Source organism: Zeus faber, assembly GCF_960531495.2.
Source record: "Zeus faber genome assembly, chromosome: 2".
NCBI lineage: Eukaryota > Metazoa > Chordata > Actinopteri > Zeiformes > Zeidae > Zeus > Zeus faber.
The window spans coordinates 2,748,459-2,776,050 of NC_137189.1; the positions used below are offsets into that span (position 1 = coordinate 2,748,459).

The 27,592-nt window shown below is 42.8% G+C and overlaps 1 protein-coding gene across 1 annotated transcript in view; it reads right to left on the bottom strand.

Annotated features, from left to right (window-relative positions):
* LOC307248231 (unconventional myosin-VI-like) overlaps positions 1 to 27,592 on the bottom strand; it is a 146,117-nt gene that overhangs the window by 69,176 nt on the left and 49,349 nt on the right. Inside the window, exons 12-18 of the mRNA XM_080024561.1 lie at positions 26,915 to 27,059; positions 13,333 to 13,490; positions 12,551 to 12,642; positions 10,970 to 11,042; positions 2,756 to 2,883; positions 2,434 to 2,529; positions 1,760 to 1,930 (exon numbers count right to left, since the gene is read on the bottom strand). Of these exons, the coding sequence (XP_079880687.1) occupies positions 1,760 to 1,930; positions 2,434 to 2,529; positions 2,756 to 2,883; positions 10,970 to 11,042; positions 12,551 to 12,642; positions 13,333 to 13,490; positions 26,915 to 27,059 (863 nt within the window). The remainder of the gene's footprint in view (positions 1 to 1,759; positions 1,931 to 2,433; positions 2,530 to 2,755; positions 2,884 to 10,969; positions 11,043 to 12,550; positions 12,643 to 13,332; positions 13,491 to 26,914; positions 27,060 to 27,592) is intronic.

Sequence of the window (27,592 nt, forward strand, 5' to 3'; positions counted from 1 at the left end):
CAGGTCCATAGGTTGGGGTCGATTTACACAAATTCGATTCGCACAAAATACCCAGATTAAGCTCCATTGACATGTTAATGCAACACTATGTACATTTTAACTTTAAAATAACAGCATGAAATATGAAGAATGGCACCTCTCAAGCAAGGGAAAAGTGAGCACATCTGGTACCTGCACGGGTAGAGAGGCTCTGGGCGAGGTCCGTGCAAGGGGTAGTGATAACTAGGTGTACATTATATTTGTGTTTGTCAACGTGACCAATAAGGTTGAAATTTGTCCAGTAAAATCGTTTATCTTTGGACACGGGAACGAGTTTGACGACAGTGGTGTAAAAGTGCAATTGCGCTCTGAAAGCAAACTGTAGGGGAGCCAAATCCCAAAAGTTACATATTGCTGCTTTAAGGTAATAATGTGATTAAGGTGTTAAGATGCGTTTGGAATAATGTGATTGATGTGTACTGAAAAACCAGAGTTCATGGCGAGAGGCGTAGTCGGGTTACCTGCTCCACCACCCTGGAAAAAACTCCATCCTCCAACTGCCATCCTCTCAGACACTTTGTTTAATATGTCCCCATTTCAGTTCTTGTGCCCATCCAAATATCTCACCATATTTAGGTCCCCCATCCAACTCAACATAAAAACGCACTCACTTTCCGACCAAGAATGCTTGTTCACCAGCAGTTTCCATGGTGACCATTGTTTGTAATGTAATGGAATCGCTGGGTTTTGTGGAGTCTGTGCAGTTTGAATACACCAATCACATGTGGGATACGGTGTTCACATGACGGTTGCAATATTCTGTATAATACCTTCAACTGATTGTGATCGGCTTGTTCAAGTGCATGTAAAGATGGAGGAGGTGGTGCAGTGTTGCTGGAGACACCACACACACAGATATGGTGTCCCCACACATGCCCACGTTTGCGTGAATCCCATCAGAGTGCTCCATGTGTGCGCTCCCTGCCAGCACTCCACGCTGCGTCTGGTTCCAGCTGAGTGCACATGCCCAGCCGTCCCCAGATGTGAGTCTTTTATTAATTTTGTTTACATCCTGGCGAACAAGGCCAAGCTTCTTCCTGCCGGGCAGTGGCAGCACTGTGTGCAGACACATCATGGATTGCTTTGCCCACAACGGGGTGGTGGAATCTTGTGCCCACAGATCCATGAAAGGCCCTCCAGGCAACACAACAACCTGCTGGGAGTTTCCTGGATCTCCCATTTCTATTCTATCTAAACAAATGAACTCTAGCTTATTTAACAAAACATTTTAAAACTAAAAAATTAAACCTTGCCTTTAATAGTTGCCATGTCCCACTATTGGATGTGTAATTGATCGATGGATAGACAGATCATCTATATTTATATTTTATACCCACAGCCATATTAACTACCATACTGCCACTTGCCTTTTAACTTTCATCTTAACTTATCCTGTGCATAGAATAGCTTTTTGTATATTCTATGCATTTTTGTATATTTGGCTTATTTTAGATCTGGCCATTTTCTTTTTTGCCTATATTCTTTTTGACATTTCTATTCTTGTTTAATTTTTTCAGCCTGTTTTTTCAGCTTTTTATGCCAATTGTCAGAACAGCAAAGTACCGATCTTTAGCCCTTTATTTCTCATGTATGAAAAGGTACTTGGAGAAATAAATAGATCCGGATTCCAGTTCTTTATTCCCCATATTATGAAGCGATCGGTCTTGACTGCGGAGCTTCATCCGGTATCGCATTGGAGGCAACTCTCCCCCCGACCCACCTTGAACTTGTTGCCGACACTGATGAAGCCAAGCTTCCCAGCCTTCTGCTTAGTGTCCTTGCTGTTGTTGGAGTTCTCAAACAGTTCCCGGACAAAGCAGTCCTTGGACTCGCTCACAAGGCACTCCAGGGACATGTGCAGTGCGTCATTGTTTTTCTCCACAAACTTGGTCTAAGAAAGAAATAAAGAAAATACAATAAAATGAAGATAAAGCAACGTTTTTTTTCTTTTCGTTTGACGAAGGCAGTTAAAGTGAAAGATTTCAACGACTGTGTGACGTGCTGTCTCAAGGTTTCAGCTGAATGCAGGAGCGACTCATCATTTCCGCTGTTGTATCTGCAAATGTTTAAGATGAAACTTGACAAGCTTTAGCTCGTTTTTTTATTATCACACATACACCACAACACATGCATTACATGCAGCTATGGCCGACACACACACACACACACACAAACACACACATATTATTTATGTTAAATTTAAGCTCAAAATGCGTTTTTAATGTTTCCCGCCCCCCCAACTTCAGTTCAAATTGTACTTGTAATGCTTTTATTCTTCAATCCTAGGAGATGAAAGAGCATTGCGGATGTGGATGAAGGACGATGGATGCTGGGCGATGAAAAAGAGGAGGGGATGCTCTTTCAGTTCTTTAGAAAAGCAGACTGTCAGTGTACCGTCTCATAGCACACAGCTCCGGCAAAATGACGCACGATGAAACCTTCGTCATCCCTCACATTTCTGTGCACAGCCAACTTGGACTTCCTGGGAATCTGATAAATACATACACAGAAAAAAACATTACATCATAGTGTATATCCATCTATCTATCTAGTCATGTATGCTTAATACTGTAGAGACAAAAAGTGCGACTGGTATTCATCCAAAAATATTGTGAGATCAGATATTTTCAATATCACCCAGCAGCCCTAATAGATGGAGAGATCCATACATAGACCGATACGAATGAATGAACTAATGATCGATCAATAGACTCACGGTTAGTCTGAAGTGGGACTTGTGCTTGTTGTGCACGGTGTCAGTGAAGTGCTGGTCGCTGGGCTGAGGCAGGCGGTTCTCCTCGTCCAGGATGTCCAGGATGCCCACCAGCTTAGCCTCCACCAGGTCTGAAACACCACCACACCCTCAGACACACACTAAACCAAGTCGGACCCAGGGGAGAAGTCTAACCAAATTAAGATGTAATTAACTGGTTAGAGGGGTTCAGGATTGTTCTTCCTCGGCGTGAACAAAACCGATTCAGCTGGAGGTGAGGGAAAGAGGCCGGGATAATAATCAAATTAATAAATTATAAAGCTAATCTGAATGGAAATGGTCGAAAGTTGCACAGTTTCTGGATGAGAGCAACAGGTGAATACAATCATAAGAAAAAACAAACACAAATGGATAAACAAAAAAAATGAATGGGAGTGAATTTAAGAAGCAAACAGCGGGAGTTGAACAAGAAGAGGAAATTTATGTCATGAGGCAAAAATGATATAATTGCAGCTTTCAAAACCAATTAACACTGTTAATGGCGGTCCAACATAACTAACCAGCGATTCTATCCAAGTTTCAGAAAGTGAATTTAACTAACATACTTCTCTCCTACAGCCATATACAGTATAGTATGCCTGGTGGAGCAACTATTACTATAATTTAAGCCAAAGTTCAAAGATACATTTCAAACATATTCTTAAATGGCCGAGAGAATTCTTAAAAAAGCAAAAAAAAGTGGAAAATGCCAAATTCTTCAAGTTAACCTTGACACGGTCTGTTAAATCCAGGGTCAACGCCCTTAAAGAGAGTACAAGCGGCTTGTTCGACATGCTTTAAAACTTTAAGCACTTTATAACTTTAAACTACATTAAGACAAATATAATTACATAATTTACAAACTATTTGTGATCCACCGCAGGTTTTAGGTACATTCACTACCCTTTGACTTTTTTCTTCCACATAAATTGAAAGTGGAGAATCAGAGCTTCAAAACAAGGTGTCACTTGTGCGACACGTACGAATCAAGCAAATATTTTTAAAGCTATGGCTTGTTAATGACGAGGGTGCGGCAAACTGTGTTTCTAAGATTATCACCCTCAAAGTTTTCCCAACACTTGGATTCATTCAGCCAGCTCCCAGAATGCAAATGGGTGGAGGACCAACAAAGGCACATAGCTACCAGTGCCCCATGGCCACTTGACCCCCTAGTGAATGGGGCAATCTCTGCGTTATTCTTGTGTTTATAGAGAATGTTGAACAGTGTCATCGACATACAACATCTTTGTTTTTATAAAAAGCTTTTATTTAACAGTAAGAATATACATGTTTTATAAAAGTATGTACAGTCTGTCAATAATATTAGTCGATATATTATATATATAATCTATATATTATAATATAAGCCATCTGTTTATGGAAGTGACGTTAGCATTTCTTTTTCGTGGGTTACGCCCCCTACACAATAATATATCCGGGTTTATCTAAAACGAGTACGATTTAAAGGTTGAACTCTATCAAAAAGGTTTCACATTGTGAATTCACATCACATGGAATATGGAGGAATGATCTTCACCTGGATGGATGCTTTAAAGGAAACGATCGATTGGCATCCGCGCTGTTCAGCGTCTCAGTAAGTGAACTGTGTTTCCCCATGTAATCTAACCTGAATATTTAACTCAATGGTTTCACATTTATCTACTATTTATAAATCAAACCCCGTTTTCAAAATACATTGAGATAAAAAAAAAAAAACCCACAAAGGAACATGAATCTGGAAAAATCAATTTTTCTAATTCTAATTACTGACAATTTGAAATCGGTGTGGTGGGACACATTTAATACTGATTATGACAATAAGAAATGGGGCGGACCCTATTCTATCACCGGAGGTGAAAAACCTTTCATTAATGCATTCTCATACATGCAATGATATAAATAGTTAACTTGTCATGGCAACCAACTTCATCCATAGCCAGGACAATTATACGTGTGCAATTCTTAGCAACATAAGCTCCTTAATGTTTTCGTTTATGCCTTATTGGATCCTGTGATAGAGCAAATTCCACAGAGAGATTAAGTTTGTCTGCTCCCATCTAAAGAAAATTCAAAAAAAGGATTAAGGATTCCAAAAGTAACAAAGAGGAATTTAGAATTGTTGCTCAACCTCAGTTTCAAATGTCAACGTTCCTGATCCTCCCATATCTCAAGACATTGAACTCCGATATGGATGTTCCTTTACAGGGAGGATGTAGTAAGAATTTACCTCCATCACCTCCCGTCCATCTTCCACCTTCCACCCCTGGAAATCTTTAACCTCCCAGCAGCATTTTTCGGTTCTGTGCTGGAAGGCATCGTCACACTGCCTCCAAAAACTCATTTAAGCCCTGCGGTTAAACTGTGGGAGGACGGGAGGCGCTCAAGTCCTTAAAGGTCTGCCTTTCCAAAGGACTTGCAGTGGTAAAGTCTTTGATAATGCCAAAGGGAGATTTTTTTTGGGATATTTGTGAGGATGAAACGGAATTACTGAAAAAGTGTAAAAACCTTGCGACTGGCCTAGTAGATTTAAAGTTGAAAGTTATAATTCAAACCAGACTATGCTTAATGTTTGGTTTATGAAATGGAAACCAATTTCAATGCATCCAGAGCCAAATATGCTAGAGCTAAAAAGGTGCAAGTTTGAAAAGCCTGTACTAAACACAGACTGGAACGGACAATTATTACATATTTTACTTTGTAAAATCAATTTTTTTTAACTAGTGCTGTGCCTGCTTCAAATATGCCTTTTCTGAATGGGCTGCATCGTAGGGGTGGGCGGATCCATAAAAAAAGTATCAATACTACCGATACTACATCTTGTTTTTAAGATCAATTCTAGTTTCAATAGGATTGATAGCAAAAAAGGGATCAGTTTCTCTCAACATATTTCCTAACTTAAGCTTGCTTGGTGCCCGTCACTGTGAGGTGAACAGGAGATCCTTTCCACACGCACGTTACGTGAACGCCCAGGTGCAACATTGGCAGAAAAGAGATCAGTGAAAGCGATCCTCTGCGCGTCCTTGTTCACCATTTCTCCAAACACAACAAATAATTCTGGCCGTGGTATTACTTGGTATTGGATCAAATCCAAATTTTGTGGTCTCGCCCAACCCTACTGCACTGTTCAGAAGGGGCTGCCCTGCGGATGTAGGTGAGTCGCAGAGCCCTGAAACCCCGCCCCCGCTGCTGCTGCACAGACCTGAGAGGCTCGCTGTTCCCTTGCTTATTCAAAGTTTATTCATATTACACGTGTTGCGTGTTCAAATTGCACCAAATCCGACACCGCACATCCTTAGGTCCCCAGTAATACACCAGCAAAGTGTGAAATAGATGAACGGTTGTCGAGATAATCGAAGGACATACATACAGAGATTGCTTCCTTTCTAGTTAGATTTTGAAGGAATATATTGTGAATTGAGTGCATACACCGATCAGCCACAACATTAAAACCACCACTAATAATCACTAATATTGTGCAGGTCCCCCCCGTGCCGCCAAAACAGCTCTGACCCGTCGCGGCATGGACTCCACAAGACCTCTGAAGGTGTCCTGTGGTATCTGGCACCAAGACGTTAGCAGCAGATCCTTTAAGTCCTGTAAGTTGCGAGGTGGGGCTCCCATAGATCAGGCTTGTTGTTCCAGTATATCCAACAGATGCTCGATCGGATCAAACCCTAACTCTGGCTATCCACATGATGTAGAACAAAAAATGATTAATCAGACCAGGTCACCTTCTTCCATTGATCCGTGGACCAGTTCTGACGTTGCCGTAGGTGCTTTTAGTGGTGGACAGCATGGGCACTCTGACCGGTCTGTGGCTACGCAGCCACATACGCAACAAGCTGCGATGCACTGTGTGTTCTGACACCTTTCATAGCAGCATTAACTTTTCCCCAATCTGTGCTACAGTAGCTCTCCTGTGGTATCAGACCAGAGGGGCTAGACTTCGCTCCCCACACGCATCAATGTGCCATGGGTGGCCATGTCACCGGTTGTTTTTCCTTGGACCACTTTTGGTAGGTACTAAACACTGCATAGGGGGAACACCCCACAAGACCTGCTGTTTTGGAGACACTCTGACCCAGTCGCCTAGCCATCACAATTTGGTCCTTGTCAAAGTCACTCAGATCCTTATGCTTGCCCATTTTTCCTGCTTCCAACACATCAACCTTTAGAACTGACTGTTCACTTACTACCTAATATATCCCACCCCTTGACAGGTGTCATTGGAATGAGATGAGCAATGTTATTCACTTCACCTGTCAGTGGTTTTAATGTTGTGGCTGATGTATATCCTCTTATTCTGTACTTCATGTTCCCCACTGAGCTGCTGCAACAATATGAATTTCATTTAGTTCATTTAGTACTGTCTTATCTTAGATCATGTAAAAACCCTAATTATCCCAGAGAGAAATCAGTAAATAGAATAACTTGAGTTAATTTTGGTCGGTGTTCGTAGCTCCGTTCTCACAAAATTGTTCAGGGAACTCTTCATTTTAAAGGATAAAGCCTTCGCCTTGACAGCAGAGTCTTAAAGTGATGATTTAAGGTGTCTCGTTGAAAGATCAATTATGCGTTCTCTCCGTTCCCCATCGCACACTCCTCAAAAAAGCTCCTTAACCGTTTGGTTACTGTTTTCCATTGACTACCGTGCAATGCCTCCCCCTCTAAATTAAATCATACAAATGTTACAGTGAGAGCCACATGGAGCCATTAAACTGAAGGTCAATTCTGACTCAATGAAGCAGGGGTAAAAGGTATCAAGGACGGATTGATTCACATCCTGCCCCCCAGTGGGGAAAAACAGTCCTGACTGCCATATAGTGTGTGCTGATCTCAAATGCCTTAAGATCAGGAATTCCTGATTTGGACAAAGGATAGTACAGGTACATCTCATAAAATTTGAATATCATGAAAAAGTTAAATATTTTTTGTCACTAATTTCAGAAAGTGAAACCCATATACAGTATTATATAGATTCATTACGCAAAGTGAAATATTTCAAGCCTTTATTTCTTTAAATTTTGATGATTGTGGCTATAGATAATGAAAACCCAAAATTCAGTGTCTCAGAAAATTAGAATATTACATAAGATCAATATAAAAAGGATATTTTAAACAGAAATGTCAGGCTTCTGAAAAATATGTTAATTTCTATGCACTCAATACTTGGTTGGGCCTCCTTTTGCATGAATTACTGCATCAATGCGGCATGGCATGGAGGCGATCAGCCTGTGGCACTGCTCAGGTGTAATGGAAGCCAAGGTTGCTTTGATAGCAGCCTTCAGGTCATCTGCATTGTTGGGTCTGGTGTCTCTCATTTTCCTCTTGACAATACCCCATAGATCCTCTATGAGGTTTAGATCAGGCAAGTTTGCTGGCCAATCAAGCACAGTAACACCATGGTCATTGAACCAGCTTTTGGTACCTTTGGCAGTGTGGGCAGGTGCCAAGTCCTGCTGGAAAATGAAATCAGCATCTCCATAAAGCTTGTCAGCAGAAGGAAGCATTTGAGTGCTCTAAAATTTCCTGGTAGATGGCTGTGTTGACTGTAACTTCAGAAAACACAGTGGACCAACACCAGCAGATGACATGGCAGCCCAAATAATCCCTGGCTGTGGAAACGTCACACTGGACTTCAAGCAATATGGATTCTGTGCCTCTCCACTTTTCCTCAGACTCTGGGACCTTGATTTCCAAATGACATGCAAAATTTACTTTCATCTGAAAAGAGGACTTTGGACCACTGAGCAACAGTCCACTTCTTTTTCGCCACAGCCCAGGTAAGACGCTTCTGACGTTGTCTCTGGTTCAGGAATGGCTTGACCCGAGGAATGCGACATTTGTAGCCCATGCCTCCGATTTGTCTTTGCGTAGTAGCTCTTGATGCGCTGACTCCAGCCTCAGTCCACCACTTGTGAAGCTCCCCCCCAAATTCTTGAATGGATTTTTTATTGGATTAGTCAACGTCACATATTGACATTGCTGAAAACAAACTGACAACAGAATATACATAAGATTAAAGAGAGGTAGAGTAGTGGTAGGGTAGAGGTAGAGTATATGTGGAGCCGAATGGAGGGAGAATAGAGGTCGCATAGTGTCGAGGTAGAGTAGAGGCAGTGAGGAGGTAGAGTTGGGTAAAGTGAGAGTAGAGGGAGAATAGCGGTAGCATAGTGTAGAGATAGAGTAGAGGCAAAGTAAAAGTAGAAGGAGACAGAGCAGAGGCAGAGAAGAGGTATAGTAGGGAAGAGGTAGGTGAAATAGAGTAGAGGCAGAGTAGAGGTAAAGTACAGGGAAGAAGAGTAGAGGTAAGAGTAGCGGTTGAATAGAGTAGGGAGAACTAGAGTAGAGGTAGAGTAGAGGACGGTTAGAGGTTGAGTATAGTTTAAATATAGGTAGTGTAGAGGACAAGTATGGATCAACTACAGGTAAAGACGAGCTAAATTGGTGGTACAGTAGAGGAGTAGAGTAGACATAAATGTTAATTTTCACAGGTTTATTTTTAACACATATAACCCTACGCGCTCAGAACTGCTCAACATCGCTCACCCGCCAAGTTGACTTTTTAGACGGGGATGGAATAGACAGTAGCTGAGAAATGGGCGGAGAGCACTCCGCCCATCCCTTGGCTACGGGGCCAAGGGGGGCCCGGAGTGCTCTCCGCCCGTCCAGAGCGGACCAGACCAGAGATCAGCTCCCACAGCCTTAGTCCTACCATTACTGAAGTAGTTGGAAATGGAAAACTGGCACTATAGCAGTGGATCAGCAGTCATCATTGGTTGACCAGCGTTTGTCCTGCCTTCTTGTGTTGATGAATTGACTAACTACTTATCAGATCTGGGGTGGCCATAGGTCACCCCCTAAAATCCCTACTTAGTAGATGTCAAGCAGAGGTAGAGTAGAGGTCAGTTAGACGTCAAGTAGAGTTAGAGTAGAGTAAGAGTAGACACCCTTGTCCCTCTCTTCTCGAGGGACAATAGATACAGTATGTCTTCGTCCTTTTGCAGTAAACCTGGCAGCAGCAGCACCTAGGGGTCCGGCGGAGGGCTTGGGGAGAAGCAGGCGCAGCAACCACCACAGGTAACCACTGGCAGCTAGCTTCTCCGCCCAGGACCATTCAGCAGCCCAGCAGCTAGGCCACCCCTACAAGCAGCCCCCGCGACAGCCAAGACTGGCCAAGCCTTCACACCACCACTTGTGGGAGTCTCTGCCCACAGGTAAGGGTTTAGGAAGTGAGACAGAGTCTTTCTGGCAGTGGTGCGTCAACATGGTGAATGTTTTATAGTCCATTTCACAATACGGCACGCTGGCCACAGTTATATATAACAACTGAGGATTATTATTATAATAATGCGGAAAATAATGATCCTCTCGGGCGCAGGAGAAATGGCGTGCCGCTGCTGGGCTGCTCACGAGCACGTGCGCTGATCCCCTCTGTAAGACAGACAAACATTAAGAAAACGCCATGCCTCAAGTCGCTGATTGGGCCGCAAGGTGGCTTGGTGGCCGCGAGAAAGGGAACCGTGCTGTCTTCCAACCGTGCTTGACCACGCCCCTTTGTCCGCCACTTACCCTAGATCAGTGTCTGTGTTTACGTATAGTAAAGGGGGGAGGTTAGGTTTCGGCCAGGAGTTCTCCCTGGCCTCAGTTTGGTGTCGGGGGTATGTGGTGTGGATATGGTGTGGTGAGCAGCCACAGTTGACCTGGATCAAGGTGATGTGGATCAGAGTGGCTGCATACCTGTTGCTCGTTGGTTGGTCTAACGAGCAACAGGTTATAACTCCCATCCCGACACACACTCAGGATAGGAGCCCGCGTCATGACATGTGTTTATCTGCTCCTGGGCTGATTCAGCTGGCCCACTCTCTACAATAAACTGGTGTTTACAACCCCCCGTCTTCTGTATCTCTGTGCCGGAGGGCTGCTGCTGGCACACTGTTGTTTTATAGTTCAGGAATTTGTGACGTCACAGTGGATTTAACGATCAGTTCCCTCTGTAATCGTCATAATATCATCATAAGATTAATCAATCAAAAGTATTGACAAATAAGCATTTGTCAAATAAAATCTGACGACTAGACAAGCTAAATGACATCAAACCTGTAAGGGTTACATCCAACCTGCCATCTTGTTTTGCATGCATGGTTCAGTGATTAAGAGCCGAGTATTAAATCATACCTATGCAGTCCTGGTTGTCCACATAGTGAACCTCGTTGACCCCCAGACCTTCCCGCTGATACAGCTCTTGTTCCTGGGATGTGGAGAGAGAGAGAAGGAGGTTATAATGAGAATCCACAATGATGCTGGAAACACATAGAATCCCTCCACGTCCTCATGAGGGACACAAGCAATCTGCATGCAGCCCGGAGGGCACGCCGCCGCTCTAATGGACGGCACTTACAGCAGGATGGGGGCCTTTACGTCTTCATACCAAATGAGCATCCAAAGGTTAAAGCTTTCATGTTGGATGAGTGCAAGAGCTGAAGAGCTGTGTTTTCAAAATTAGATATCGTACATCACCGTGCAAATGTTAAAAGGGAAAACCTGGTTGGGAGAGAGCTAAATAATTGCATGTTTTGAAATTATGTGATTTACTTTACATATAAAATAGAATCAATAGAATATTGATAGCAAGGACCCATTTGTACATTTCGGCACTTTCCAACACTGAGTTGGGAAGCACATTAACAGTCAATCCTTTACTCAAAATGGACATTTTATGTTTTGCATTCAAACACTTTATATTCATAATATGGCACAATAGTCCATTCTTCATGTAAATCCTTTGGTTTTGGTTGTTTTTTCATCCAAGATGAGAGAAAAGCCAAATTGTTATCGTGAACGCGGACGTATTATTTTTTAAAGTAGCAAATAATGAATAACTGGGAATGAAATAGCTACTCACAAGAAAATGACACGCATTATGGTTGTTAGTAAAAGAGTTATCTTCACAGTAACACCTCTGCTCTGACTGTTGCTTTTCAAAGTTCAAGTCATTAACAAAGAAAATAAAACACTGCCAAAATGGTAGAAATTTTACTTTGGATTGAAGTAGAAACAGATATAGATTGGGAACTTATTAAATCCTGGAAGGGACATTTTCATTCTCGCCAAAAAGCAAGTATTGCTGTGACACAATTAACAATGTAAAAACACATGAAAGTAGCAGACATTATACAGGAAGGTGAACACTCGCTCCACATTTCTAAAATATTAAGTTTCCCCAGAACACATTTATCCCATTTAATATCAGTGCATTGTTTTAGAGCACCATCCCCCTACCATGCTTTGCAGATCCTGCCGATGAAATTACCTAATGTTTTCTGGATGAAATATAATTTTCTGGTTGGAATAAAAAGAACACATATGGCAAATTGCATTAAAACACCGGAGAATGACTGATATTAAAATCTGTTTTGATTGCCTCTATGAGCACTATCACTTCAGCGGATCCAAATAATGGAGTTTAAGTTTTTATATGAAAATATAGCTTTTTATATAGAAATATACAAAGATTGAACTGTATATTTATCAATCTTGTGATATTTTCAATTAAATGTTAACAAACGTTTGGCCATCGCCCCCTTAATGAGCATATTAAAAATACAACGCGAATTGCACAAGTGATATCTTCGTGGGTTAACGGTTATACCAAATGATTCCCCGTTAAGATGTACCCCCACATTTCAAACCGTCGCCCCTGGAAACACGTGTAAACAGCTGATTAAGAAACAAGACGATGCAAGGGCTCTGTCTCACCTCTTTAAGGATGCGCTCGTTGAAGAACTGCTGCAGTTTCTCGTTGCAGTAGTTGATGCAGAACTGTTCAAAGCTGTTGTGCTCAAAGTATTCTGAAAAGAAGATGGGGAGATTTGATTCACTTCATTTTTATAGTTTCATTCAATTAATTTCATTTTATTAATTTATACTACAAGAAGATTTTGGACAGTGACGTTTGAGAACTGTTGAGACCTTATTAATGCAAGAAAATGCCTCAACTAAAAAAGCACAAGAAACATGTTTCAGATCATTACATTAAAACCTTTAAATCTTTTGGTCATTTGGTCAATAACATTAATGGATTTGTGTGGTGTCTGATTTGAATCTGAGGAGTTTTAAGGTCAGGGTATCTTGTATTTAAGACTTTCAGGTTCCTTTGAATGCAACTTTGAGCCCAATACAAGATTGATTTTGAGGTCTGTAGTAGTGAAGGTTAAATCAATACATATACGTATATATTTTTAAGAAATGCAAATAATTAAAAACCCTTGGAATTCCACCGTGTACCTTTTTTAATACAATTACTTTATTTTGCAAATTGATTTACTACTTTTCGAGACTTTGTAATGACCAGCAGCATCAATATGGACATTACAAAGTAAACAATGAAAACAAAACGGTGAAAACAAATGCAAAGGACAGAGAACATTCAATGACCAGCGCCTTATGGAACCTGCCGAACCTTCATCTGATGCATCACGCAGATAGAGCAGGACCTCTTTCCAACTTAGAATCTAGAACATGTAGAGACTGTTACGCACCGAAGCCGGCGATGTCCAGGACTCCAATGAAGTTGGCCGACGAGTCGAAGGGGAAGCACTGGTTGACCCTGGTGACCACATGGTCGAACAGACGGCTGTACACGGCCTTGGCAAGGGCGTCCCGCGCATTGTTGGCCTGTTCCACTTTGAGCGGAACCCTGATGGTAAAGGACACAACGATTCAGAGGAAAGTACCGCGATGAGGAATGTCTTGATCGGTAGGCCAGTAAGATAGCATGGACCTTGAGTTCCTGAGAAGCCAACACCAGTCCTAATTTCATTTTGTAGCCCATGGACTTCACAATCTCTACAACCTAGGCTAACCTATGTTAGCAACAAGGTGGTCTCATGGGCTTTAATTCAACTCCCAATCTATTCCCTTCAAGACGCCTTTCCATTAAGCTTGATCGCACCAGATGGAGAGCTGCGTCGGTGCTATTACAGCCCCTCTATTATCCAGTATAATAGCATGACCTTGATTGTGTTATTGCTGTTATCTAACGGTTAAAAGCAATCTAGCTTTTACACAACAAGGCTCGCCAGAATACCTGGAGCCAGAACCTAGAGACACAAATGAAGCTGCAGAAGCTTTCATGTGCTGCTTTGCAGGAGGGTGGTTTGTGTAAAAAGTAATCGCCGCAGAAAGGCGCTATGGTTATTTTACATAACAGGTTGATTATTTTATTTCCGTCAAATAGTTCCCTCAGGATTCTTTTGGCTTAACTCTGTTAAGTCTAACGATTTATAGAATGCAAAGCATAGTAAGAGAATAGCAAATACACATAAGAAAATGTCACAGTACTGTTATACTGTATGTGAGCACTCATGGCATATGGGAATATCCAAAGAGGACCACGGTTCCAACTCCTCACACTCTTTACTGTGGAGGGACTGATGTTGATTCTATCCACCGTCCTGCTGACTAATGGTGTTATCCAAAGGCCTTAAAGGAAATGTAAATGAAACAACTGTGCTCAAGTTAAAGAAAAGACAGCACTTTATATCAATTGCAGCTGCGGCACTGGGTGTAGAAGAAGCGCTTCTGCCTGACTTCCCAAGCAGATAATTGTGTTATTGACAACTTGAAAGAGAGAGATTGGAAGTGTGATAGGGGCCTTGGAACAGCGACAGCAGCGATAACTAGTGGTGAACTCCATGGAGGTGTTGGAATTGCCTCAGTCGGCACATTTTGCTCAATGGAACCAGAGAAAAGAGTGATCCAATTTGCAGAGCCGAGAGAATAAATACCCGACCTTAATCTGCCCTGGAGCTAAAATTTTTCCAAGAGCGCCACCCCCCGGACTTGCCTTTAGCTACGTGTGTGGTTTGTTCTGGAGAACAGGAAGGGGTCAGTCCTCATGAGAGGATCTAAGGAGCACTGGGCTCGAAGGATCTGAAGAGCAGATCATTACAAAACCTTTTTCTCCACACAAAAACAATCAATCTTCATTCAAATCTTAAGTCATTCAGACCATTTTGTGTTCGTTATTAGTAATTATTATCATCATCAGTTATTTGTGACCGGTCACTGGCAGTTTTTGAACTTGTATCGAGAAAAGTTGAGGCAACGTTTGAAGACCTTGTCAGTGTTTAAATGCCTCTGTATAGTTGATATTGAATTGCACTGGCAGGTGCATGCACTTACACAAATGCCATGCGCTCTGTTTATTGTGCTCTGGGAAAGCACTTAGTGACAAATCCTGCTGCTTCAAAGTCGCTTCTGCACAAAATGAGACTTTGCCAGTCATCATGCGACAGTGAGTCAGCAGCGATTCTTGGCTCTTGTGCCAAACCAACGCCATATCTGTTGCCTCGCCAGCATCCAGCTCCCTACAGAGGTCCCCAGCCTCCAGATCTGGCCTGCCTTGGCCGGCAGCTATGTTTAATTCATAGCGCCACTTTTCTGAGGCCAAGCCAGGTGTGAGAGGTCCTAACATGGCTGTTCTACCCTCTCATTTAGAAAAACCAACAGGACCAAGGCCGAGCAGCCCAGCCCTCAACCTTTGCTGTGGGAACTTTCTGTTACCGTATTTTCGCGACTATAAGGCGCATATAAACGTCTTTTTTTTTTCCTCAAAATGTGCGGCGCGCCCTATAGTGCGGTGCGCCCTATGTGTGTTGTTACTGTGGACGTTGTTGAGACCACCATGAGAACGTTAAAGGGGGAAGTGTGGGCGTGGATTGTGTATAAAAGAACAGGTATGTGCTTTATGCAGAACATTGTTGTCTTAACAACCCTTAAAATGGCAAAGAGACACGCCTATGAAGCACAGTTTAAACTGAAGGCTATCAGCTACGCAGAGGAACATGGAAATCGAGCAGCCCCGAGAGAATTCAAGATTAATGAATCGATGGTTCGCAAGTGGAGGAAGATGGAAAACGAACTCCGACAGGTGAAGAAGACGCAGCTGAGTTTCCGCGGACATAAGGCGAGGTGGCCCGAGTTGGAGGAAAGACTCGAGCGGTGGATCATCGAGCAAAGAACGAGTGGGGCGAGCGTTTCGACGGTCACTGTTCGACTAAAAGCAGTAACGCTAGCGGAAGAAATGAAAATTGAACATTTTCAAGGAGGTCCGTCGTGGTGCTTTCGTTTTATGAAACGGTGCCATTTTTCCATCCGGACCAGGACTACAGTAGCGCAGCAACGTCCGGCGGATTATAATGAAAAGCTGGCGAGCTTCCACTCCTACTGCAGCAAACACATCGCCGACAAACGCATCCAGCCAAGCCACATCACCAACATGGACGAGGTGCCGCTCACTTTCGACATCCCGGTGAATCACACGGTGGAGAAGAAGGGGACCAGCACGGTAGCGATACGCACAACGGGGTATGAAAAGGCGTCGTTTACTGTTGTGCTTGGCTGCCACGCAAATGGACAGAAACTGCCGCCTATGGTGCTTTTTAAGAGAAAGACTTTGCCTAAAGAGACTTTTCCAGCTGGAGTCGTTATTAAGGCAAATGAAAAGGGCTGGATGGATGAGGAGATGATGAAAGAGTGGCTGAGGGAGGTGTATGTAAGGAGACCAGGTGGGTTTTTTCCACGCATCACCATCGCTGTTAATCTGTGACTCCATGCGTGCCCATCTCACAGCCGATGTGAAAAACAAGGTGAAACAAATGAACGCTGTGCTTGCTGTTATTCCGGGAGGTCTGACAAAGGAACCGCTTGACATCGGTGTGAACCGGCCGTTCAAAGTAAGGCTGCGAGCGGCGTGGGAGCGATGGATGACCGACGGAGACCACAGTTTCACGAAAAGTGGAAGGCAGCGCCGGGCAAGTTACGCCACAGTTTGCGGATGGATTGTAGATGCTTGGGCTAACGTGTCTGCTGGCACTGTTGTTCGAGCTTTCGCAAAAGCCGGCATCATTTCCGAGGAGCCGCACGGCACGGAAAGTGACTCTGACAGCGAAGAAGGGGAAACTGGCATGTCTGATTTAGCGCAGCTGTTTAATTCAGAAACAGAGGATGATGACTTCGATGGGTTTGATTAATACTTTGTAATAAATACATGAATAAAGCACAAACATACTCAGTTTTGCTCCCGCTCGATTTTTAAATACGCAGTAGAGGTATTTAAACGTAGTAGAGGATATGTACCGGTATATAAAACCCGCGCCCTATAATCCGGTGCGCCTTATGTGTGTGTTAAATACAGTAATGGCACACATAACTGAGACTGCGCCTGAGACTGAGACTGCGCCTTATGGTCGTGAAAATACGGTAATTGAATGTAACTAGCAATGTTTTTTTTATGGATTTTCCAATTGGTACGGCGTAAACACTGAGTTAAATATCTACATCTTTGGCTCCATCCTCACAAGGAACTCTGTTGGTTGGCCTTATCGACCTTTACAAGAAAAACGGCACCGTAAAGTTGTCACAATGGATGTCGTTTTTATCACAATGTGAAAAGTCGACTCTGCACAATACCATTAATGCCACGCTCTGCAAAATTCTGTCTGTACAAATAGTGAAGGGTCATTAAGACAACATGTCTGTCAAATTCTAAACAAACCCCGCAACACTTTCTCTCTCTGCCTCCCATGTCCATCAGCTCTCACAGTTCAAGCGCAGCGTGGGTTTGTGCGAGACCAAGAAGTTTGGAAAACATCTTAACACGATCAGAGAGAGTTGGTGTTTAACCAACTAAAGCTTCAGAACAGGATACATGTTTCTCCATCAGTACACTTAAACGGCTCCACGGGTGGCAGAGGAGCCGCCACGCACACCTACCAAATTCCGACTACGCATTGTGCGGAGAAGCACAATCCAGCCTTAACAGAGGACGAACAGAAGTCACAATGTGTAATTATTCAATACATATATAATTTGTAAACTACGCTGAAGTCACAAGAATGCTCTTCGGTCTTGTGAAGAAATATGATCACATGTGCACAACATTTAATACTATCCACATCGTATACACCTGTGTTTCCGACCCGTTTGTTGTGTCTCTGTAGAGCTGGAACCTTCCTCAAGCTGACACTTTCCAATGTGACTTTTCTGATAAAATGTGTTTTACAAAACAAGAAAGCCCACCGCATTCATATTGATTGTAATGCTAGTGACTTTATTCAAAATTCTGCCACCTCTCATTCACTTTCACACTTTTTTTTCTGTGTTAGCGAGTGATCCACTGGCAAACGATTCGTTGGCTGTGAATGAACTGAACGACTCAGGAGTTTGGAGGCACAGACACACAGGCTGAAACTGAGTCAGAACGCTCGACTCACTGATTCAGAGACAAACTTTTCATTACTCTGCGCTCGCATGTGAACGCATTCAGATTAAGGGGCTGAAATGATTCAGCCCCAATGTGTGACAGATCAGCGTGGGGCGTGTCACTATTTCATTTATGTAATGCTGTAATGGGCTGATATGCAGAGCTTGGGGCTAGAGAGGAATTAGACCCTCCAGCTCCAACCGGACCAAATTAATCTGTTTCAAGGTAGTTTTTGACATGGAATATGAGCTATACATATGTGCTATACAAGGGTATTTTATATTATGAACGTATTTTTTGATATTTTTCTCAAGAATTTGGGGAGGGCTTAGTCCTGTTAGACACAGAAATGCTTTAATTTGGGTGGTGCTGTTGAGCTGGCGATGGAGTAGGACGCCTTTGATTTGAGCTCCCGCTGAACTTCTGTTTAATTTTAAGTTAATAAGCGTTTTTCATTCAAAAACATTGTAAATTCTGCCCCGAACGTATTTCTAAAAGTCAGACGATAGTCTATGTGGACTGATGGCGTCTGCGCCATCAATCTGCTCAAATATTAATTCACCGGACCATCCAGTACTGGGCCCAACGCCTCCCAACATCGAGTTCCACAGCCCCCCCGCTCGAAGGATCCCGCCTCCACTAGACATCCCGGAGATGGACACTGAAGTTCTGAAGACACAGATCCTTCTCTCGCTAAAAGTGGACATTTTGGCGGTGATAAAATCAGAACTGAAAAATGCACTTTGCGAGGACTTCGACTTCCTCAGGAGTGAACTACAAGCAGTAAAAATAGAAATAAACAATACGGCGGCAATCCACTCTGAGATGGGCCAAATGAAGACGACGATCAAAGAGCGGAAGGCGGACTGTCAACATGGACAGACAAGGTGGCAACTTTACAGACTACAGTGACTGACTTGCAAGCAGGTATGACAGAGCTTCAAGCGAAATGTGACGACATGGAGGGAAGAATGAGGAGATGCAATATCAGGATACTGGGGGTAGCTCAGACAAATTAATTGAGCTCTCCTGCATCCGTGTCGAAGCTCTTGAGAGAAGCGCTGAGGCTGGATAAAGACGTGCTTGTGGAGCGCTCACACAGAAGCCTGGCTCCAAAAAGACCAGATGGGAAACCACGTGCCATCATAGCTAAACTTCACTACTATCAAGACTCTGTCAAGGTGCTGAGCTGTGCACGCACTCGTGCTCTGCTCCGGGTCAGCGGGGAGACAATTGCTATCTTTCCAGACTACACTGCAAGTGTCGCCAGGGCCAGGGCTGCGTTCACGAAGGCTAGGAAGCTGCTCCGTAATCGCCAGGGCGTCCGGTTCGGCATCGTGTTCCCAGCCCGACTCTGCATCGCGCACAATGGAGAAGAAAAGGAGTTCACTGATGCAAACAAAGCGTTAGTCTACAATAAGTACAACATAATCCCTACAACAGAGGTTGGAGTTTGAATATAAGACTGAGATTTATGTTCTAATACCATATCCCAATTTAAATCTTGCCCCAAGTGGGAAATAATTTATGTTTGCATGAATAGGTGGTGGGAGGTGAAAATGGCCTGCCAGAGGACTGTTTTTCGGTAGAATGTTAAGGCCTCTTCTTCTCTACTTTTATTATTTTTTGCTTCTGGGCAGAAGAGACAGGTCACCCTCAGTTACAGGCCAGTGATGCTCTGTTTCATGCCCTGGCCAACTTTTGACTGGTCACTACTTGTTTAAACACACTATCACTGCTCTTGTTAGGGCTCTTAGTTCCAGTCCTATTTTATTATGCAGTATAGTTCGTATCCCTATTTTTTCTGTTATATTATACCCCAAGGGGTCAGAGGTCGCTTTGTGATGTATCAGAGCCTCCTACACACCTTTAAAAATAAATAGATTAAGAAAAGTAACTAAATAAATCAAAATAGAACTTTCTCTTCAGATTTTATTTATTTTTATATACAGCACTGCTCACCCACAGCCATTAGCTTGCGATGCTCTGAGGCATTACAGGGCTAACTTTTACGGGGCGATGTGCATAAGCACATTATCATGGTTTTCCGACCAGTTTTAGTTTTATTTTGGTTTTTGTCTTATTTGTCTTATACAGAAGTTTCTAATATATCATTATGCGCTATCTGAAATACTTTGATGTAAGATGTTCGGCGGGAGTTTGAGCTGTCGGCTTTATTGTTTTCCAACACAAACACTATATGTGTGGATTTGTTTTGGAAGGGTACTATGTTCACCTTGTCTTTGAAGGTGTTGGGGGGGATGCCAGACAAGCTCATCTATATGACTCCACTTGCCAGATGTCTTTTTTACTTTTCACTTGCTGTTACGCCTTGACCTTTATAGATATCAAGTACACAACTCTTCACGACTAACATGACTGACACCAATACTCTCAGAGTGTTGGAAAGGGGGTTGGGCAGGACAGACATATTACTCTAACTTCCACTCAAAAGCTAGAGGGGCAGCCGATAATAAGGGAAGTCATGTCCCATCTTAAATTGGAAAAGGTAAGATACACTGTCACAGGGTCTACTCTGAAGTTTTATACAATTTGGCAGCCTTTCTAACCTTTGTTGAGAATATGGACGCTAACAGCACAACAATGTAACCTTTTATTTTTTATTTATCTTCCTTCTTTAAGGTCTGGCCATATATGATGTTCATATGTTTATGTCTGGTATCTGGAGGGTGGGGGGTAGGGGATTTATTTAAGTTTATTTTTCTGTTGGTCATGTTTGGACCCGTTATATAACGTGAAAAACAAAATAGACTTTGAACAAAAAAAGAAATGCTTTAATTTGATTGGCTCTGGAAATCAAATACTTAATGTTTGTCAACATTGATAAAATGCTTGCAAACTGTAAAACCCAGTGGGTCTCGGCTCCAGTTCTCGGAGAAACATGTGAACGATTAAAGCAGAGAATGATGTGATGGAGTCCAGAAAGTTCTGGGAAGGTGCGGTCCTCTCTGATTGGCTGACTGACTGTCCTCCACACTGAAATGGTGTTAGCTGCTGACCTCACTTTGTAAGGACAGTGTGAGTGACATCCTCCATCCCTCCATCTCTCGCTCCACTGGAAACAAAACCCCTTGTCAATTGTTGTGTGTATTCATGTAGACATCAAATGTCTCTCTCTCTCCCTCTCTCTCTCTCCCTCTCTCTCTCTCCCTCTCTCTCTCCCCCTCTCTCTCTCCAGCTCAGTTTCTCTATCTCACCTTTCACCAAAAAGCCATGTCCAAGTCATGTCTCCTGCAGATCATCTACAATTACACACTACAAACATCACATCCTGGAGAAGCCGCTCTACAGACGGCAAAACCCCGTTAGGAGGAGCAGACAAGTGCAAAGCCTCTCCTCCAAGAGAGAGCGACGAGAGAGAGAGAGAGAGAGAGGGAGAGAGTGAGAGAGGGGGGAAAGAGAGCGAGAGAGACAGAGAGAGACAGAGGGGGGGGGGGGGGGTTGATACATACCCATCTGTCTGTATGTTTGTTAGTCTGTTGATCATGCCGTCTGTCGTCTTGTTAATATCGGTCTGTCTGTCTCTGTTGATATCTGTCTGTCTGGCTCTTGGTTTATATCTGTCTGTCTGTCCCTTTGTTTATGTCTGTCTCTTTGTTGATATCTGTCTATCTGTCTGTCTCTTTGTTGATCTCTGTCTGCCTGTCTGTCTCTTTGTTTATATGTCTCTTTGTTGATATCCGTCTGTCTGTCCCTTTGTTGATATATGTCTGTCTGTCTCTGTTCATATCTGTCCATCTGTCTATCTGACTCTCTGTTGATATCTGTCCTTCTGTCCATCTGACTCTCTGTTGATCTGTCTGCCTGTTTGTTGATATCTGTCTGTCTGTCTGTCCCTTTGTTGATATCTGTCTGCCCCTTTTTTGATATCTGTCTGTCTGCCCCTTTGTTGATATCTGTCTGTCTGTCCCTTTGTTGATATCTGTCTGCCCCTTTTTTGATATCTGTCTGTCTGTCTCTTTGTTGATATCTGTCTGTCTGTCCCTTTGTCGATATCTGACTGTCTGTCCCTTTGTTGATATCGGTCTGTCTGTCTGTCGCTTTGTTGATATATGTCTGTCTCTTTGTTGATCTCTGTCTGCCTGTTTGTCCCTTTGTTGATATCTGTTTGTCTGTATCTTTGTTGATCTCTGACTGCCTCTTTGCTGATCTGTCTGTCTGTCTCTTTGTTAATATTTATCCGTCAGTCTGTCTCTCTCTTGATATGTATATCTGTCTGTCTGTCCTTTTATCTGTCTGTTGATATTTTTCTTATTGTCACTCCATCATCAAGTTATTTTCTCTTATAAATACAGAGACTCAATGTTTTTTTGTTTGTACTTTCAAACATAAATATGTTGAGTTTAAGTTCTTTTTTTTCAAAAATCTACTTGTCAAATTGATTGATTTTTATTTACATGTTTTTCTCCCAACACTTTAATGATTTTTTTTTTATGTGCACTCTTATTCCTTCCATCACCAAGTCCCAAAACCCCACGTCTAAGGATAAAGTAATAATTTATTTTGACATGTTTTTAGTCAAAATACATTAGATAAATAGCGTCAACACAAGCTGTCAATTCTGATCAGCACGGAGCCTTTATCCACAAATCCAAATTAAGGGAAAAACAAAAAAATTTTCCCAAAGGCTGCAGCCTAATGAGCCTTTAACCAGACAGATAAATACAAAAAGAAAGCTATGTTTGTACGATTTTGTTGAGACAACACTATTACCCATGACCCCGGGAGGAGAGGGAAAAAAAAAAAAAAGATTCAAATGTTTGACTTTTACTACCTGGATGAAAATGAACTTCCAGAAATTCTGTGAACCCGAGGTGAATCCCTGTTTTGAAGCAGAGAGGCGGACAGAAGAGAACTGAGACCACACACGGTGGAGGACGCTGGAGATCAGCGCTTATCCTTCCGGTGATGTGCAGTGCTGCATGCACGTGCTCACGCATGCATATGCGACACATGCTGAGATCATTCGAGTCCTCAGCGCGCAGCGAGCGCCTCCCCGCGTCAGAACCCCGCCATCGTGTGTGCGAAACCCGCACCAGAACCCAAACTACAGATAACGGAAGGGGTTTGATCAATACCTGACCGCCTCCTCGGCTCGGTTTAGAAGGGTACGTCAGCCAATTGTTCAACCCTGGCATTATTCAATTTTTTTCTGAGTCCTGAGTAGGACACCAGAGGCGCGATTTACCCTGAAACCAGGTGAAATGCAGGGACTTTTAGGCTGCGTGGGGGCATGTAAAAAATAAAAAATAAAATCACTAAAACACATGGTGTTCACGTAAGGCGAGTTTCCGAAAGGGAGAGGGCGTAAACGTTTGCCCCCCTTAGACTACATTTCAGTGAGAAGTCAGAAGCTGCAGCAGGGTGGTACGTTTCTCAACAGTACAGGGTTCAGCAAGGTGGTGCTATGAACAGTTATAAATTATGGTAACCAAAATGTTAATATGGTCCGGGTTGAAAAATAGAGAACCTAGAGAACCTAATAGAAAACCTTTGATAAGAGGAGAAGCTAGATGTGCAGGGAGGAGACATATGCTTAAATGTTGACGAGAACAGAGTTTCAAGAGTTTTCCTGATGGGTGCAGTAAAGCCACTCGGTGTTTCAATGCTTCCCAGGGTGCATTTGGGGCATTCACCAAAACTCATGACATTTCCCATGGTGGTGGTTCGACATTATCATGATACAGTGGTACCTCGACTTAGGACTGTAATTCGTTCTATAAGAACAGTCGTATGTTAAAACAGTCGTGTGTCGAGCAATTTTTCCCATATACACCACGCTCATATTTTTCTATGATTTCCTTCTTAGTTTCAATGGGAGTCCTTGCCTTTTTCATTTCCCCATCATCCTTCTACTTAGGATTCATCAGGAAGGGTGAAAATAAAGAAAATACACAGCACAAACACAGTAAATATGAAAAAAATATTGATAAGCCACGAACTACGTGCACACACGATGTAGGTCGCCTGCTGACTGACTGCTGACTGACTGCTGACTGGCCGCCGACGCGCCAACTGCAAATTTCCACGGTCGTATCTTGGAGCAGTCGGTCGCAAGTCGATACAAATTTTCTCCACTATTGCTACTCGTATCTTGGATTAGTCGCAAGTAGATGCAGATAAGTCGAGGTACCACTGTTAAACACTCTGCTCTTCTCTTATATGAAATAGCACAACATGGAATACTTTAATTGTGGCCACAGGTCACAGACGTTCGTGCACAGTATTGATATGAATGGGAAATTAACTGCGTTTAATGTAGCAACCGTGCTCGTCCAGGGGACATCCTAATTATGCCGCACATTCCCACACACATTCACACGCCGCTGATGGAGGCGGCCATGCAAGCCATTTTACTCATGTGGAGCAGTTTGGGGTTCAGCGTCTTGTTCAAGGACACGCTAGCGGGAGGAGTTGGGAGATCGGGAGAATCACTGATCCGCAGATTGCAGAACGACCTGCTCCAGCTCTGCCAGGCCACAATATAATATCCAACCTTGATTTATCACATTGTACTCAATAGAGATTTAAAGTATGATATCAGACCCTTTTTCTAAACATAGTTTCGACCTCTCATCGGGACAAATCTTCCAATCATCAATGACGAGGACAACAGAATGGTGGATTACGTTTAGAGAATCCCAATTTCATGACAAAGCGGTACTGTACCACTGAATTACCAACGGGGCCCAAAAATAGCTGTCAGAAGTGGTTGTCAACCATGCATCAGCTGTTGTTGGCCACAACTGACAAAACGGTTGCCAAAGAGGTGGTTGACAATGGCCGAAATCTATTTGCCCGGTGCAACTGGGAAACCGGGCAACTGGGAAAGCATTATTGTCTGGCTCGGACTAAACTATAATATCCCAAATATCTCCCAGCCCCGGAGGCAGAACTTCTCTATCTCTGGAGCTGCCACTAGTCTGGTTCCAACTTGAATGCATCTTCTTGGCCCTTCCTCTCAGTGGAGTTGAACCAAATAAACATTTGATACCAAAGACGGAGGGGAACAGCGTGCCAAGGCTGAGCCGCGACTCGAATCCGGATCCTCCAGATGGCCGACTGCAAGACTCGTATTCCCAGAGTAAAGTTCTCCTTTAGCGCCGACATCACATTTTGAGTTATTACTCATGTATGATCATCTCGCGTTAATGGACATATTTCGCCTTCTCTGTTCTTTAAAGAGGACCTATTTTACTCCTTTTCAACAAGTTAATATCAGTCTCTGAGGTCCCCAAAACAAGTTGTCGAAGTCTTTTCGCGGAAAAAAAGACTTGGATTATGATTTTAGCCGTTCTATAACATTTTACTTTAGTTCCGGGTTCCATTGTATTTAGTTCGTAAACTTTCAACGATTTCACCTTATAAGTCCACCAAAATGTGTTTCTGACCAAATTCGAGGTCAGAAATAAGCAATCCAGTTGCTGAATCAAATTGTAATTCTAATTGTACGAAAGGCACCTACAGTAGCGACGTTTGAACGGAGCAAAAATCTTGAACAAGTTGTTTCAGGACACGTTTCCTGACAAAGGCTGCCCAGAAAAAACTGGTTGGGTTGTCAGATATCACGGTTTGTGTGTTAGTAGGGACAGTTTTTTATATATATATATATATATATATATATATATAGTAGTAATTACTATTATTTAAACAAAACAAATGGACACATGGCCCTAAATGAACAAATATTATTTACCCTGCTTATATTTAAGTATCGTAAATGTACAATTATTTGTAACGTTCTTATTTTGTTAATCAGAATTATTAATGCTTTGCCGAATATTGATTGAATATTGATCGAATTACTTAACAAGTATTCCTGTCAATTCAGCGTGAAAAAACAACAAAAAATAATAATCATAATCCCCCCATTTCGAATCAGCCGCTGCCTCGCTGACCACAAGGTGACCTGTATCAATCCACAGAAAGTGCAAACCAGACTTGTAATTTGGTTTCCGGTGCTGAAAAAACGGTTTAATGGCACCGAAAAAGCCTGTTGTGTGTGTGTGTGTGTGTGTGTGTGTGTGTGTGTGTGTGTGTGTGTGGACGATGATTAAATTAGTGGGAGGAAACCATCTGCTCTGAACAGTGTGTGTGTGTGCGTGTGTGTGTGTGTGTGTGTGTGTGTGTGTGTGTGTGTGTGTGTGTGTGTGTGTGTGTGCGCCGGGGGAATGGGGGGAGTTCCGCTGTAAAGAGTCAAACTTTCCCTCTTTACCTGTGAACGCGTGTGTGAAAGAGTGCATCTCTCTGAGGATGGGCATATTTATCCATCTCGACGTGTTTATCTTTATCTTTGTGTGTGTTTGTGTGGATCACTACATCTTGTCTCTTTTGGTGTTTGGTGCGTGGGCAGGCGTGGATTCATGCACAAGCTAGCCTCGGGGCCCCACATATGCACGAATGGCCAGACCATTTTAAATTATTCAGATTTACTTCAGAGATAAAAAAAAAATAAAAATTGACCCCTAATGGCCCTTAAGAAACATTAAAAAAATGAGGCATGCCATGCGACCAGGCTGTAACCAATGCCAGCGAAGAGCGTTCTTTTTCAAAACTGGGACTAGTTAAAAATAGACCTGGCATTAACACGCATCTTGGGTGATCCGATCACAAGTGGACAGCTCTAAGTACGTCTGTTCACACATGGCATTAACATGCGTCTAGGGTGATCCGATCACAAGTGGACAGCTTTAAGTATGTCTGTTCACACAGGTCAAGGACCACTTTAATCTGCCAATGTGCATGGGTATTAAAAGAGAGAAGGTAAACTAGAGAGCGAGAGTCTATGTATCTGTGTGTGTGTGTGTGTGTGTGGTGAGAGTGAGACCACCTACTTGATGACCGTCCCTTTGGCGCCGCCTGCTGTCGTCAGCATGACCCTAGTGGTAAGGCTGACCCTCAGGTCCTCCTCGTCCAGGCCCAGCAGCTCAGCACAGCACTGCAGGCTCTGGCTCGATTGGTTCCTGATGTTGCAGCCGCCTGATAACACCCAAAATACAGGATACAGGTATACATTTATTTAGTTCATTATTTATTTTTATTTTTTTACATTTACTTAATCAGAGAGGGTCATTTGAAGCTCTATTTAAGAACGGTGCCCTGAGAACAGAAATGCATGCAGGAATATACACAACAATAAAATATACAGAATATTCAAACCATAATAAATAAGTAGATAAGGATAAATAAATAAATAAATCAAAAGTTCAAGAAATTGGAGCTCAATAGTTCCGTAAAATTTCATAAACATATAAAAGGGGGCAGCAACGTTTTAATTTAAGAGAACAAATAATAATAATAATAAATATAGCTGCAGGCAGCAAAACACAGGGTCCACTTTAGTCGTGTTAGGTACACAACAGTTTTCCAGGTTCTCTGAACAGAATGTGTTTATTTACAAAAAGGGCAACAGAGATCAAATATCAAACAAAAAGCCCTGCTGACATCAAGTAGGTGAGACACACACACACACACACACACACACACACACACACACACACACACACACACAC